Source organism: Drosophila grimshawi, unplaced genomic scaffold (genome assembly GCF_018153295.1).
Source record: "Drosophila grimshawi isolate 15287-2541.00 unplaced genomic scaffold, ASM1815329v1 contig_311, whole genome shotgun sequence".
Taxonomy (NCBI): domain Eukaryota; kingdom Metazoa; phylum Arthropoda; class Insecta; order Diptera; family Drosophilidae; genus Drosophila; species Drosophila grimshawi.
The window spans coordinates 9,876,743-9,891,643 of record NW_025063098.1 but is presented as its reverse complement, the minus strand read 5'-3'; the positions used below and the strand labels follow the sequence as shown (position 1 = coordinate 9,891,643).

At 37.3% G+C, this 14,901-nt stretch overlaps 2 protein-coding genes across 3 annotated transcripts; one reads left to right on the top strand and one right to left on the bottom strand.

Moving 5' to 3' along the window:
* The first annotated feature begins 32 nt into the window (after positions 1 to 32).
* LOC6564082 (trichohyalin) lies at positions 33 to 3,023 on the top strand. Of its 2 annotated transcripts, none has more exons than XM_001989786.3 (2): positions 33 to 2,022; positions 2,080 to 3,023. In XM_001989786.3, the coding sequence occupies exons 1-2, from the start codon at positions 67 to 69 to the stop codon at positions 2,914 to 2,916; spliced, it is 2,793 nt and encodes a 930-aa protein (XP_001989822.1). In that variant the 5' UTR covers positions 33 to 66; the 3' UTR covers positions 2,917 to 3,023. The 2 variants fall into 2 exon arrangements, with proteins under 2 accessions (XP_001989822.1, XP_032593501.1); XM_032737610.2 differs by having other exon boundaries at positions 2,077 to 3,023.
* A 470-nt stretch (positions 3,024 to 3,493) lies between these two features.
* Positions 3,494 to 4,347, bottom strand: LOC6564083 (MAGE-like protein 2). The gene has a single exon (XM_001989787.2). The coding sequence runs from the start codon at positions 4,318 to 4,320 to the stop codon at positions 3,517 to 3,519; it is 804 nt and encodes a 267-aa protein (XP_001989823.1). The 5' UTR covers positions 4,321 to 4,347; the 3' UTR covers positions 3,494 to 3,516.
* Positions 4,348 to 14,901: the final 10,554 nt, after the last annotated feature.

Genomic DNA, 14,901 nt, shown 5'->3' with positions numbered 1-14,901 from the left:
TCAGTTCCTTGGAACATATAAACAATAATAACACGCATATTAGATTTAAGACCAACCCAGTGAACTATGAATGAATCGGAGGAAAATATTATCGATGTCCCGGCACAACAAGATATATCAACCCGCTTGGCTGCCCTAAATCGCTGGCAAGAGGAACAAAAACGTCTGCTGGAAGAACGACAAAATAATCAGCGCTTATTGCTTGGTTTGGAACAGCGGAATATGTATGAAATGCTCGGACTATTGCACAAGGATCTCAAGACAATGGACATTAGAGATATGTCGGACAATGATGAGCAGGAGCAGGAAGAGCAGCAAGCATCAAGCATAGAAATGCCGCGCCATGCGGACCATGAACAGGAGCAGGAGCAGGAGGAGAATAACAACATCAACGAGGAGGGCTTCCAACTCACAGAGATTGCAACGGGTGCCAATGGTCCACGGTCAGTAAAGCCCAAACGGGCATTTCTACGCCGCGGTGAGGGTCTAAAACAGCGCTTCAAAGTTGATCCTGATAAATTGCGTTTGGACAATTTACCGCGCTACAAGTTTGCCAATGCTCATCCACAACTCCGGACAATGCCTACTCCTGGAAAACCGCCACAGAAACGGAGTATTTTAAAAACGCACAAAGAGCCACGCACAACACCAGCACAGCCTCCGCAAGCTCAATTATCGCTGAAGGAGCAACGCTTTCAACAACTGCTGATGAATGCCAAGAATGTGTGCAGCTCCACACCGGACCTAAAGTCATCCCATGCATCTTCGTCCAGCAACACCAACACCAACACAAGTATTTCGCCCAAGGTGCGGTTTGTCGAGCAGAACGAAAAAGGGCAAACGGCCGATGATGAGCAATCATCGACAGAGGCAAGCTCCACGGCAGCATTGACAAATGTGTGCTGGGCCAAGGTGCTGAACACCCAGCAAATTCATCCGCCTGTGTTGCATCGGCGCACGGCGCAGATATGCGTTGAGAACGATGAGAATGTGAGCATCTTTGAGTTGCTGGAGCAGAAGGCGCGCGAGGGCAACATCGACATGAACTCCAGCTGCATACGCACATTTATGGCACGCAAGGAGCAGCGTCGTCATGCCGACGCTGCCGATGACAGTGACCAGATTATGGTTACCCAACAGTTGCGTGAAATGCGACTGCAGCCAGATGTGGCAGAGATCATTGAGGAGGAACACGATGCGGAGGATGAGGTGAACAGCACACTAACACTGACACCCCTGAGACTGGGTGATGGCAGGACACAGGTGCGTGTGCGCTTCTCCGATTCGAATGATACGCACGAGTATTCAGATGAGACAACTTTGCAGGATGCAACCAATGTACAGCTCTTTGAGGAATTCAAAACGGCGCTTTTTCAGGCGCTAGAACAAAGGAAGCTACAACACCCAACTACAACAGCAACAGCAACAACAACAAAAACAACGATTAGCGAGGAGCCCTTAACGCAGGAACTGCAAATCCAAGCTAATCTGGTGCGGAAGCGTCTGCAGGAGCTGGAAACAGAAATAGCCACGTTTAAGGAGCAAAATGCGCAGCTGTTGCTACTGAAGCAGCAACATGAGCTCGACAAGGCTAACAGTGCGCAGGAGCATCAGGAAGCCATGGATCGGGTGCATGATGAGAAAATCAAGGCGGAAATCTATTTGCATGACGAGCGTATGAAAATCGAAGAGGAGCGTCGCAAATGCGAGCAACAAATGCGTATGCAAAAGAGCAACATAAACACCAAGGAGAAACGTGAGTTGGCAGCGCTCAAGCAGGAGGTGGAGGCACTGCAGCAGCAGCTCAAGCAAAAGGAACAGACCCATGTGGCAGCGCAGGCGCGACTACGGGCCCAGTTACGTGCCACCGAAAAGGAGCAGCGCGGCTATCAGGACGAGATTGAGCTGCTGGGCCGCGAGAACAAGCGACTCGAACAAGAGCTGGTCAAGCTAACGCGCGATAGCAACAGCAAAATGCTGCAGGAGATCAATCGGAACATTGCGCGCCTAGCGCCCAAGCTGGTAAGTAACTAAAACACATCTCAAAATCGTTGACAATTCATGGCAAATGATTAGCAGGAACCGGCACAAAAAAATACGGATGAAAATGGCAAGCGACAATCGAAATCCATTGGTGACGTCCTCCAGGAGAAGGCGACCAAACAGCGTTCAGTGGCCAGTCGACGCCACAGCTGCAATCGCAGCAGTCGCAGGAAATCGCAGCCTCCCAATGAGAGCTATGCCTCGAGCAGCTCCGGCGAGTTGGATGAGGTCGTCATCCCTTCTCCACCGGCTGCCAAGAAGGCATCACCCGTTCCAGGCACCCACGGCAACAGCAGCAACAGCGAGTTCAAGCGTGAAATTGTTAATGCAGATGGTAGCAAGGATATCTGGTATCCGAATGGCAATCTCAAAAAGATCAGTTGCGACGGCATGAGTGTGCGCATGCTCTACTTCAACAAGGACATCAAGGAGACGGACATACGGGGCGGCACGGTCAAGTATTATTATGCGGAAACGAACACTTGGCACACCACCTACCTGGATGGCCTGGAAATACTCGAGTTCCCCAATGGACAGACCGAGCATCGCAAGAAAGATGGCACCATCGAAATACACTTTCCCAATAATTCAATTAAAATTGTCGATCCCAGTGATGCAGAGAAATTGGAGGAGTGGCGCTACGCAGATGGCACGCATTTGGTGCAGCTGCGAAGTGGAGATAAGATTCTACATATGCCCAATGGCCAAAAGGAGATCCACACCAAATTGAATAAACGGCGCGAGTATCCCGATGGCACCGTCAAGCTCGTCTATCCGGATGGTAGCCAGGAGACACGTTACTCCAACGGTCGAGTGCGACTCAAAGACAAGGACGGCAAGCTGATCATGGACACGGACTATGCCAAGTATTGAAAGTGTCTTATAATCTAAGCTGAGATTTTAATCTTAATTAATGTAATGCAATGCAATGTAATTAGTTATGCACAAAATGTAACTCAAATATGTTATTTGTAATTTTAACTTTATCATATTATTATTATAGTTTAATTTTTATTCGTTTGGTTTAAATTAAGGTTTAATTACAAATTAATTGGAGGTTATTTAAAAATGTGATCACATACACATGATTCCCCAAATAACATAGGCATTTGGAAAATTAGGGTAAATATGATTACTTGATCAGAATTTAGAGGAACAAGAATAAGGCAATCAAAGCTTTTTAGCTGGGACATCGTCTTGGAATATGAAAAAGAAAAGATTCTTTTGAAAAAATCAGCTTTATGGAGATACTATAATAATAATTCGATTTGGCAGGGCCAATTCTCTTAAAAAATAGGATTGTAAAATTCCTAACGAATAAGTGGCCTTAGCCCATTTTTCAAAAATTATGATTTTCAAATTTTCTCTGAAAATGAGTTTTACAAAAAGACAGAAGTTTTGCAAAATATAAATGTAATATATTTATAAATAAAAATCTATAATTGACAAATTGTTTGAACTATATCAACCGTTTTATTGGCTATCAGTATCTATTGAGTTTGTGTGCTCTGATTTTAAGTCAATATAGCTTGTTTCGGCGTTATTGACGCTGGCCATCGAAATATGTTCCAACATCTCGGGATTATCGATGCCCTCAGCCATCATAAGCTGTTTCTGAAAGAAGGCGACGTCCTGGTCGAACAACTTGGATGCGAACTGGACAATTTGCTCATAGGTAAACTCGGATTTGGCCCGTGGTCCCCAAGTGTAGCTAATCTTGAGATCATCATAGGAGCTGAGCTGTGAGCGCTCTCGCTTCAGATACTGCTGCTTCACGAACGTATCTTCGATTAGTTTGGATATGTTCGCCCCAAAATATCCATGCTCCTCGTGCACGTTGACTTCCAACATGTCCAGCATGTCATAGAGTTTATTCTCCTCAATCCGATTGCCGCGTAAAAAGATGTACGTCAATATAATGTACAACAATGTAAATTGGGGCCGTTGTGCGGCCGTAATTTCGAATATGGACGTCGCCGGCATCTCGGATACGCAGATATATCTCTTAGGTGTTCCCTCAAGCTGAATGAGCTTGATTCCATAGCGTTCTTCGAGTAGTTTGCTTACAATCGGAATCCGCTTATTTAACTCGTTTTTGTTTTCCGCCAGGGGCATCAAATCATTTAATTTGATGGGCACTTTATTGGCCGAATGGCATAGAATGAAATTGAGCATGGCCCGCACTTGGTTGTCGATTTCCACGGGCCATGATTCCACCTGGGATTGCGAAACTGCTGTATTTCTGCCCCGTGAGGCATTCCGAGAGGTGCTGGCCATTGCTGATGTGAGCAGCGAAAATTATAAACAAAATGTTCGCTTGAGCGCGAATCGTAAACAGCTGTTGTAAAAGCGTCATAGTGTTGCCAACACTGCCAAATGTTGCTCGGTTGGTTTTGGCCTTTTAAGTGCTATCGATAACAAATTATAATTAAGATATGTTTTTTTCTTTTTCTTTAGCGCCTCTGTACTACTTAATTACAATTCTATATTTATATCGAAGAGTTATAAGATGTTAATTGTGTTGTAATTAATCTCTCAACTGTTTGAGAATTTCTATTATTTATTTTATTTTTGATTACATTAATTAAGGGGACAAATTTAAATTTAAAACGTTCCGAAATACAATACAAACTTTGCATATTTAAGAAGTAGTCATAACATTTTTAAAGATATTTTATGTCTAGTAATTATATATATATTTTTTATCTACAAATAGATAACCAATATTGGCTCAAGCGATTCAAAATAAATAATACCATACTTTTTAGCTCGCATTGACCCTGACTTCATTTGATTTTTCCACTTTGTCGACATCTGTCACCCATTGGATGGCTCGTTGTAAGGATCCAAGTATGTCAAAGCTCTTGAGCATAGTGTCCTTAAATACTTATGATTTTTATTGATTTAATGCTTTTATGTGCTGGGCATTTTGCCAGCGTTGTGTATTCTAATTCAGTTGTCAGTTAACTGACGCTCGTTCTAATTGTCGGTTTGAAGAGTTCTCTAAACGCATGTGTGTAATTAATCTGATAAGCATTAAAATAACCATTTTCATTGATATTGTGTAATGTGTTTTTGAATCAAAAATAGCTAAAAATGTGCAGCTGAATACAGCAGGAAGCAAACAACTTTCCAAATGAAATGCGAATGACATGCACGGTCAATATTAACCAGACACCAGACTGCAGACACCAGACAAATGTTCAACGTAATGAAATTGAAATGCATTTTTTGTAGACACGCGTCCAGGCTGCGACGCGACTCAAATCGACTCGAATCGACTCGACTCGACTCCGACCCGGCTGCCGGCTTAGCTCGGACCAAAACAAACAAAACATAGTTTATTGCCTTGAAATGTGTGTGTTTTATTGGAAACTAGTTATGTGTGTACCTGTGCCGGAATCTGCGTAGCTGCATAACTCTTCGCACAACAGTTATAGCCATACAAATACATAGAAACATTGAGAAAAAATATCAAAGTTTCTTACCAAAATATAAATGGCAAGGCTATTAAGAGTAAAAGTCTATGATGTATAAAAGTTATTACGAATTAAAGAAATAGTCCCAATACTAAATAAGCTTAGTATTTTATGTGAGCACTTAAAATCGTATTTGATGTAATAAAACATGATTTTAGCAAAAATAGAATAATTAACGAATCTCGTAATGGCTAAAAATCAAGTTTAAGAAAGCATAATAAACTTGCAGGCAAAGTTGTGAAAAACATAGAAGAAAAATATTGGGAAATAAACATGCGATTTACTTTGCTCTTATGCCAATTGTTTGTCCATGGCTGTATCATTAAATGTGCAAGCGGAAGGCTATTGAGTACAACAAAAAAAAAAGAAAAAAAAGAAAAACTATTTAAGCAGGTGGTAAACTTTAATTGATTTTCCATTGTAGCGTTTAAAACAAAGACAAATTCAATTCATAAATTTATGCGAGGCTTTTGTTCGTTGGCCTGTCAGAATGCGAAACAGGCGAATTCCGTTTATTTGTTATGCCCAAAAAAGATGAAGAAGAATATGATGAACATGTATAAAAATTTGCATATGAACTGAGGCGGCTGTTGTCTAAATGTATAAGAATTCCCATATTATTAGGGGAGGTCATAATTATCATTGTGTGTGCAAAGTGAAATGTCACAAGCTATACAACTTTGTAGAAACTTTGTTGGACAAATGCATGAGTAAGCAATAACAAAAAAAAAAAACAAAAAACAAAAAAAAACCATAAACGCTTTGACTTTGGCTTTCTATAGACAAATATTTTTGCTTTCAGTGTGCAGTATTGTGTCAACTTTGCCAGAAACGAGCAGAAGTAACTTTTTTTATGTCTGCTGGCTAATTGTAGACGACAAAGAAAATTTGAAAAGAAAGTCAAGGTCTTTGGCAAGACGACGACCAATGAAGTTGTTGTACAGCTTTGGAAGTTGCAATAGACATTAGCATTTGCTAAATGGCAAGCGCAAGTCATTTAGAATTTTCATGACAAACCACAACTTGAACATGTCAAGCGATAGCAACGGGTTTTGCTCATATAAAAACTATTAATGGATGTATAATAAAAAATTTAAATAATAAACAGCACATTTAAGCTTAAGTGCGAAAGTCGTGGCCCAGATGCTCTAACATAAGCTTTAGTATTTTTAACACTATTTTATTTATTTAATTTTATAATTAGTTAAATGCATACTTGCGAAATTGTATTTAGTTTTCCATTGATAATATGATAACTTTAATAATCTTAGAAGATACCTAAATCAATCAAGTTCGAGTCTCAATTACTGGCAGCAGATTTCACAGGCGCAAAAAAAAAAAATTGTTTTTCAGATCAATATATAATTTATTGTCCTAGCTAAAATTGAACAAATGAGTTTGTTAAAGATAATATGCATTTAAATAAGTGATCTTGCCACGCAAATCTTTAAAATCTTTGTGTTGGATGAACTGAAACTATTATTTTAATAATGATTAATGAGTTTTCTATACCATTTCTCGCATGTGGTACAAGCACTTGAACCGTTCCACAATATCCGCTCAATTGTTAGAAAAAAAAACCTAAGCATATTAGCCGGCTGTTCTTGGCTCAATCTGGTTGCGTGGTGTGCTTGAAAGCGGTCTACCTTCAGTGAGCTGCTTCGCATTCTTGTCGAACGGGTGTTCGAGCTGCTCTAAAAGTGCACACGCGCCTCCGGCAACAACAACAGTCACAACAACACCGACAACAGCCACAATAACAACAACAACAGCACCAACAACCACAATCGAAATTTAGCTTTGGCTTCAGCCGGCATTTTTGATTAGATGGCAAACGCAAATCGAATTATTACTTGGCTAACGGACGGAGTTATGGAATTTGTGCTAAATATCATTAGGATTCACAATTAACTGAACCTTTTCCAATATACACATTTACATTATTCATGCCGCATATCGTTAATAACAAAAATATGCCAGAGTTTGATCTTTATCAAGCGACTTTCGCAACGAACTCGTATGCATAACTAAATGGTTATTAGTTGTCTCCCACCTTCGCCTCAAAAAGGCCGTTAAATAATGTGTATATATATTTGCTTATATGTCTATCCACGTTTTTCCCCCGAAATTGTTTAGTTTCATTGCGATGTGTTTCTCTTACAATTAACACTTTTCTCTGTATCTGTGAATGGATGCAGCTTAATGAAAAATATTGTAATCTGTTTTGGGCATCTTTGACCTTAAGCTCATAAGCCTTTTTTTAATTGGGCTTTTTCACTCGCCTGACCTATAAGCAAAGGGCGGCGCAGATAATCAATTTAGGCGCTTATCACAAATTTGGTTGAAAGCTGCAGCAACAATGCAACATTACCATAGCTATAATTAAAGCGATATAATTGTACACTGAAAAATGGTAAAAATTAATTTTTAAAAGATACAATGGGGTCACACAAGAATATATATAAAATATATATAAAATACATTTATTCTAAATTTTTTAAAATCATCTTAATAATAGAGTCTGCGGAAATTAGTCAACATAATGTATGAATTCTTCGTCGTATATTTGAAGCATTATATTTTAATTTAGAAAATTGCATCATAAGCTGTTGGAAGTAAGTTGGAAGTAATTAATAAAACATAAAATAAGTCTAATATGAAAGATAAAAAGTTATGAAAGGCTTGAAGTACTATTACTTTGATTGTAATTGTATGTACGTATTTCATATTATTCTTAAAGTTACGCTAAACTGATAATTCTATACTTGACCCCTTAGCAATTGCTTTCGTAAGCTGCTTCAAAGAGTCAGCATCGATTATCTTTACTAATTCTACTTGTTATAAATAAATAGTGTTTAAAGATCGAACAACGATTAAAGTAAACAAGTTAGAAGGCTCTTAGTTTAGAGAGTTCGACTACGAGATACCCTGAACATATCTGTTAAATAAATAGTGGTGATAGACGGATATATATATTTTAGCGGGTCGAACATGTTTCCCACTGCCTGTTAAAGACTTTGAAGATTTAGTCCTTATTTCCTGATTTTGACATATTTCAGAGTAACTCCAGAGTAACTCTGGTCTGTAAGTGTATATCATTTTCGGTGTAGTTAGCTTTTATTCTACTGTTAATATCTGTGCAATATCAGCGTCAAAACGTTTAATGACATGTTTCAGCCAGTTTCTGAAATGTTGTTTTTTCAGTGTATATATGTGCATGTATGCGGGTCAGATTCACTCGTGCATGCAAAATCGCGCATACGCACGGTGTGCTGTTTGGCTAAGTCGACGTCACAGAGACGGCCTGCATGTGGAGGGGGTCCCGAGTATTGTCTGTATTAATATGTTCGCACTTGCGCAAACAATTAAGCGCTAAGCGGATCTAAAGCATTTATAATACTGATAATAACGATTGTTCGCTGACTAGTTGCTAGCCATCTCTTGCAGAGAGGTCAACTTGAAATTGCCAAATCAAAATGCGTCGTGTAGTGTCCAATTTATCAGAGATATCATTTAAAGTCGACTTGTACAACTAATACAATATAAATGAGCAGCACGAATCTGTAATGAATTCACTCAACTTAGTAAATATTTATTCACTTATTTCGGTGTAGCATCTTTCTTTAACCAAAATATTTGCAGCAACATTTGGTGAAGGTCAGCAACAAAAACCGTTTTTTATTTATTATTGATTTCCTTGGGCGCTTTGTTTTCGGGTGCTGCAGCTATTTGTGGTTTGTGTTTTGCCTTCAATTTTTATTGCTTTTATTGCTCTTGAGATTCACGATCACGATGGCTATTCTAACTGCTTTGTTAAGTTTTATATCTCATCTATTAACGGCATGTGATTTTAATGGCTTTAAAGTGGGCCAGCAAGAAGTTTCAAAGTATCTGTATAGTGGCATTTATAAACACATTGTGATTATTAAATAATTATGAAGTATCGTAACTTTAATTTTTAGTCTTTGGTTTTGCCGTTTTTAGATGCATTGAAAGCGTCAAATTAGAAATTTGCTGTTGGCATATAAATTAGCGTGTCTGGTCAAAGCTAACGAGGCATGTTGAGTCTTAAAATACCCGTTCAGTGAGTCACCTGACTGTTAATGAAAAATACCCCACATAATTCTCTACGCTGTCCAAATACTAATCAGACAATTTCGGTCCGCTCATAAAATTCAATTGGTTTTTTCTCGAATTACGCGAACATTTTTGTGACGTTTTTGAGCAAAACTTTCATGCTTCGTGAAGGTCGATCGATCCATTTTTTTGCGGTATCTAATGTGACAAATCTGAATCACTCAGCTTTGTTTCGTATTTAGTATGCAGGCGACAATGTTCGTTGTTGTCAACAGCCTTGGGCTACCATTCGCATTTGAGATGGGAGAGCACTAAAAAAATATTTACCATAAAATGATTGCATCAATCTTGGCCCGCTTCCTGTGTTCGAAAACTTTCACAACTTTTGCCTGAAGGCAACCGAAAAATGGAATAATATTTTTATTTTTTAAATTATTATAACTTCATGTCGCGTCGCATAAATTAAACAAAATTTTCGGGCCAAGTTGCGTCTCACACAGATCACTCAAAAGTCATGGTCATGGCTAATAGGCTGACTGGCCAATATGTCAACGACTCTACCATCTTGGCCGGCAGTGTCAAAGTGTCAAACGACTATTTAAATGACTCTTTGAGGTGTTTGCTTTTGTGGGTCGTTTACCACCAACTAGAGCTTGTTTTGGCAATAAACATTTTAAAGTGTATTTGTTTAATAATAGCCCAAGTGTGTTTTACTTACAGTTCAGCATTGTGCGACCATTCGCCTTGTTGCTCTCGTTGTTGTACACAAAAGGGAGGCCAGCAAACTCTGAGTAGAAATGCATTTCCCAGGCTGCATGGCAGTGGCAACAAGTTGATGCAGGTGGAAGAGAGATGATTGGATATGGAGTAAAACGGGTTTCATGAAAACAGTGTGCGTTGGGTCAAAGAAAGCTGTAAACTGTGCAAATAATTTGACATATCTTCCAAGTGCGACAACTCTTTTCTGCTTGTTTTGAGATCATCTTCTGTTTGTTGCAAATGCAAAATCCTATTTCTCCTTAAAATTAAAAAAAAAAAACCTATATACTATGATAGTATATAAGTCTTTTACAATATTCCTTTAGAAATACTAAATTATCACAGAAGACGTTTGCATATTAATGAGTACGGCAAAATTATGGCCTTTGTTAGTAGAAAATGTTAAAAGAATATTTTATATTTAATTAAGAAAGGTTTCTATATTTCAAAGCAATATTTATACCCAGAACACATTTAAAATGGAGAAATAAGTATTTACACTAATCACTGAAAACATTTGTATGGAAAACATGTATTTGCATATGAATGAATATACTAAAAGAAAGGCGTTTGCTAATAGAAAATGTTTAATGAATAGTTTATATTAAACTAAGCAATTTTTATTTATTCTGAAGCATTATTAATACCCTGAACACATTCAAAATGGGAAGAAAGAATCTGGCAGAAGAAAACATCTCCGACTCCAAAAAGTATCTATATTTTGGTCAACAGCTTACCATCTGTATAAGCAAGCCGATCACGGAGACTATATGAGCTAGAATTAATATATTGAACAACTGGATTCAAGTTATCGAGATCTCTCGACTAGAGAATTTTAACTCTCACATATGTTGATGAAATTCTACAATATAAATAATGGAAAATATATTCTTAAACATTAAATTATTTGTTCTTAACTTTTAGTCAACAAAACAGTTTCCATGCAAAAAATAAACTTTTTTTCCAGAGTGGGGTTAGTCATATGAGTAAGTCAGTAAACCAAATATATTTGCATATATACAGCTGTTGAAGACAAAGAGTTTCTTGACAACTAAATGAGTCACTGTCAATATAAAATCCTTTCTTGAATCAAACTGAGAATGAGTCTTTAATTATAGAAATAAAAAATTTAAAGTTTTTTTTATGTAAATATATTTGAAACAATTCAAGACAAAGAGTTTCTTGACAGGGATAAGCCACAATAAAAAAACCCTTTCTTGAATCATACTGGGAATGAGTCTTTAATTATATAAATAAAAAATATAAAGTTTGTTTTTGTACAAATACATTTAAAACAATTCAATTGTATTTCGATATAATCGCTTGTCTAAACCAGTCTCCATAATATGATATGCGTGTGATGTGTTATCAAGTTAATCAATAGAAATCGGATACTAACGATGTGGGTGGAAAAGTAGTTGAGCGAAAGTTAAATAATTTTCTGGATTGAATTAATTTAATGCTTGCATGTTTTTTTCTTCTTTTTGCGCAGCAATCTACATAGAAATGAGCCGAATGCCAAGTCAAACCCATTTCCACGTTACATAAAAGCGCAAATGAATTTTGGATGAGATGGTCGACGAGAGAGTCGAGAGAAGACGTGTATATTACAAGGTTTACAGTGCTGATGTCTTCACATCGGTTACACACGAAAATTTGCGCGTCAAATCACATGGAGGTTTATATTATTTGTAACGTAAAGCCAACACCGAACCGTGAAATCAAAAGAAATCTGTATATTTATCGTGGCCCAGGCCATTTTAAACAAAATTTGAAAGACCCACAGATAGCAAAAAATGCAAGCTTTAATTCGTTTGTGAGTTTGGCGTATTTGGTCATTAAAAGCGTTTAGCTAATTGGTTTTGCAATGGAGCTAAATGTTTTGGGACTTGTTACGTCAATACTTTGATTTTTGGATCACTTTCTTTGTTTGGTAGTTAAGTACATAATATTGAATATCCGGAAAATGCAATATCGATCAAACATATTATTTTTCATGAATATATATATATGTATAGATATTTGATAACAGCACAAGTTAATTGTATATATATTTCATAATACTTACCAAAGTTAATTGATACAAATATTTGCTGCCTTAATTGAGCAAACACGGGCAAGATCGAGCATATGGCCAAGCGAACGTGTGGCTAAATGTGTAGCAGCTGCTGTTGTTACGGGTGTCTGTCTGTGTGTGTGTGTGTGTGTGTGTGTGTGTGTGTGAATGTGTGTGTTTTGTGGTGTTGTCAAGTCGGTTAAGCGACATGCCACCAAAAATGATTGACAATCACTTTATAAACAATTTCGCTTTGTGGCCCGTGACTCGGAGACTGCACTCTGCAGACTCTATAGACTGCCAGACACCGCGAGACACCCAACACATTCGCATTTTGTGCCGCTTCCCCATTCAAGTCAACCAGCAACCAGTTGCATATGAAAGTAAAAGTAAAGCAACACAGTCGAAAAAAACAAATGCATGCCTCCGTCTTGTATGTACGTTAAAATACATATACATATATACATACACCAGTAGACTTTTATACATTCATGAGCAGTGTGCATTTAAATGCATATAGAAATACATACATATACTATATAAGCGAGCTCATATATATGTATAAAACAAACAAAAGCGAAACTAAAGCAGACAGCGACACCGGTTGTGGCTGCAGACAACCTATACATACATACATACATACATAGGTACATATATACATATGTACACATATACATCAGCATTTAGTCACACATAAAATGCGTTCAAAAAGGCCGCTGCGCTTGTTGGCCGCAGACGCAGACGCTGATAAAATTGAAAGCCCAACCGAAATATATACAACACAAAATGGTTATGAGCAAAATTATTTTCAAAGGCATGACATCATTTCAATATATCAAATTCTGCATAAGCCTGAGAATGACAATTCTTTGAATAATCGTATAAATATTTAAATGACTCAAAGCTTGGCTTGGGAATTCGGGCACAGTTTGAATGTGAACATCAATTTGTCCTTGCCCTATGCAGAAGGTGCGAGTTTTGACGTTCATTTGTCTACTGTTTTTATTTGTGGAAAACACAGTTAATATTTATTGTGGAACTTGCTTGTTTTTGGTTATGGATGTGGAGAAAAAGTTTGTTGCTTAAGTCATTTGTTTGCAATGGGAATATTTTTTTATTCTGCAATACGTAGAGTGATCTTTATCGGTTTATTTATGTATATGTTTATGAATGTTGACATGCAATTTTGTTTTTTTATTTAATGTTGGACCACAAATTTTAAAAAGATTAAAAGATTAAAGAAGTCCATAATTAAAAAATTTGTTTAGAAATTTACCTGTATTTTGGCAATAAGCAAATTGGTTAGTGCTTACATATTTTAATTAGTTAGTTTAGGCCTATGTAAAAAGACTTGACAATATTTTTAAATTAAAGCTAAATTTACAAATTTAATTTACATTTTCGATCTTTATTTTGACCATAATCAAATTGCTTATTGCTTAAAATACTTAACACAATCAATATATCATTTTGTTAGTTTAGAAATTTTCTTTAATTTTTATTTTATAAGTCTATTGGAGTAATCCAACATGTACAGCTTTTTAAACTCGTATGCAATGGGAATTCAATTAATTTAACGGTTAACAAGTAGAGTTTTGTCAAACAATTTGCAACTGACAGTAGTCGTGTTATTTGTTAAGCGTGACTCATGCAAGTGTTTTCACATTTTTTTTGCAACTTTTAACCAAATTTGTTTTGTTATGTTGTTTATCGTTTTTGTGGCCAAATGACTTATCTCTTAGAGCCATACTCAGCTTGCAGCTTGTTGCTCCACTCAAAAATGAGTGCATAAGCAAAGTTGCAATGCTGTCTTTTTCTTGTGTTGTTTTTTTATTGTTCTATGCCTATGCAGCAGCAATTCAGTGGCTCGGAGATAAGCTGAAAAAAAAAAACTAGAAAACCACACAGCTTACAGTGTGACTAACAATGGAATTGGTGGCGCACACTTGGCTAAAGTTTTGTGCAATTTCAAAGGTGCATTTTGGAATTTTTTGCATTTAAAATTACAACCGCAATACCGCAATAGCAAACAACAGAAAACCGTAACACCAACAGACAGTGTTGCACATTTTCATGATATTTTGTGGGCAAGTTGCGACTGTTGAGTTTATAGGCTTTGACGTCTTTGGGCTCGGGTCTGTCTTGAGTTCATTGAGTCACATTTCTTTGACTGATGAAGTTAGCCAGAATTCGCCCTGCGATTGATGCTTGCTGACTGTTTCTGGGCGCGTCTTCGTTTGCATTGATGGCATTTCAAAAATTGCATATGCGAATATTTTCTGTGTTGGGGCGCAGCTTGGCATTGAGATTGAGTATGGTACTATAATAAAGGAGACGAGTATTTCTTGTGTCTGCCTACGCGTTAGACACTCAGAAAAAAAATTAATGTCAATGTTTTTTTTTCTGATTTTTGGATATAGTGTTTTTTTTTTAAATAAAAACCTGCATATTAGCTTTGGAAATTTTTTTTTTGTTTATTTGGTTAAA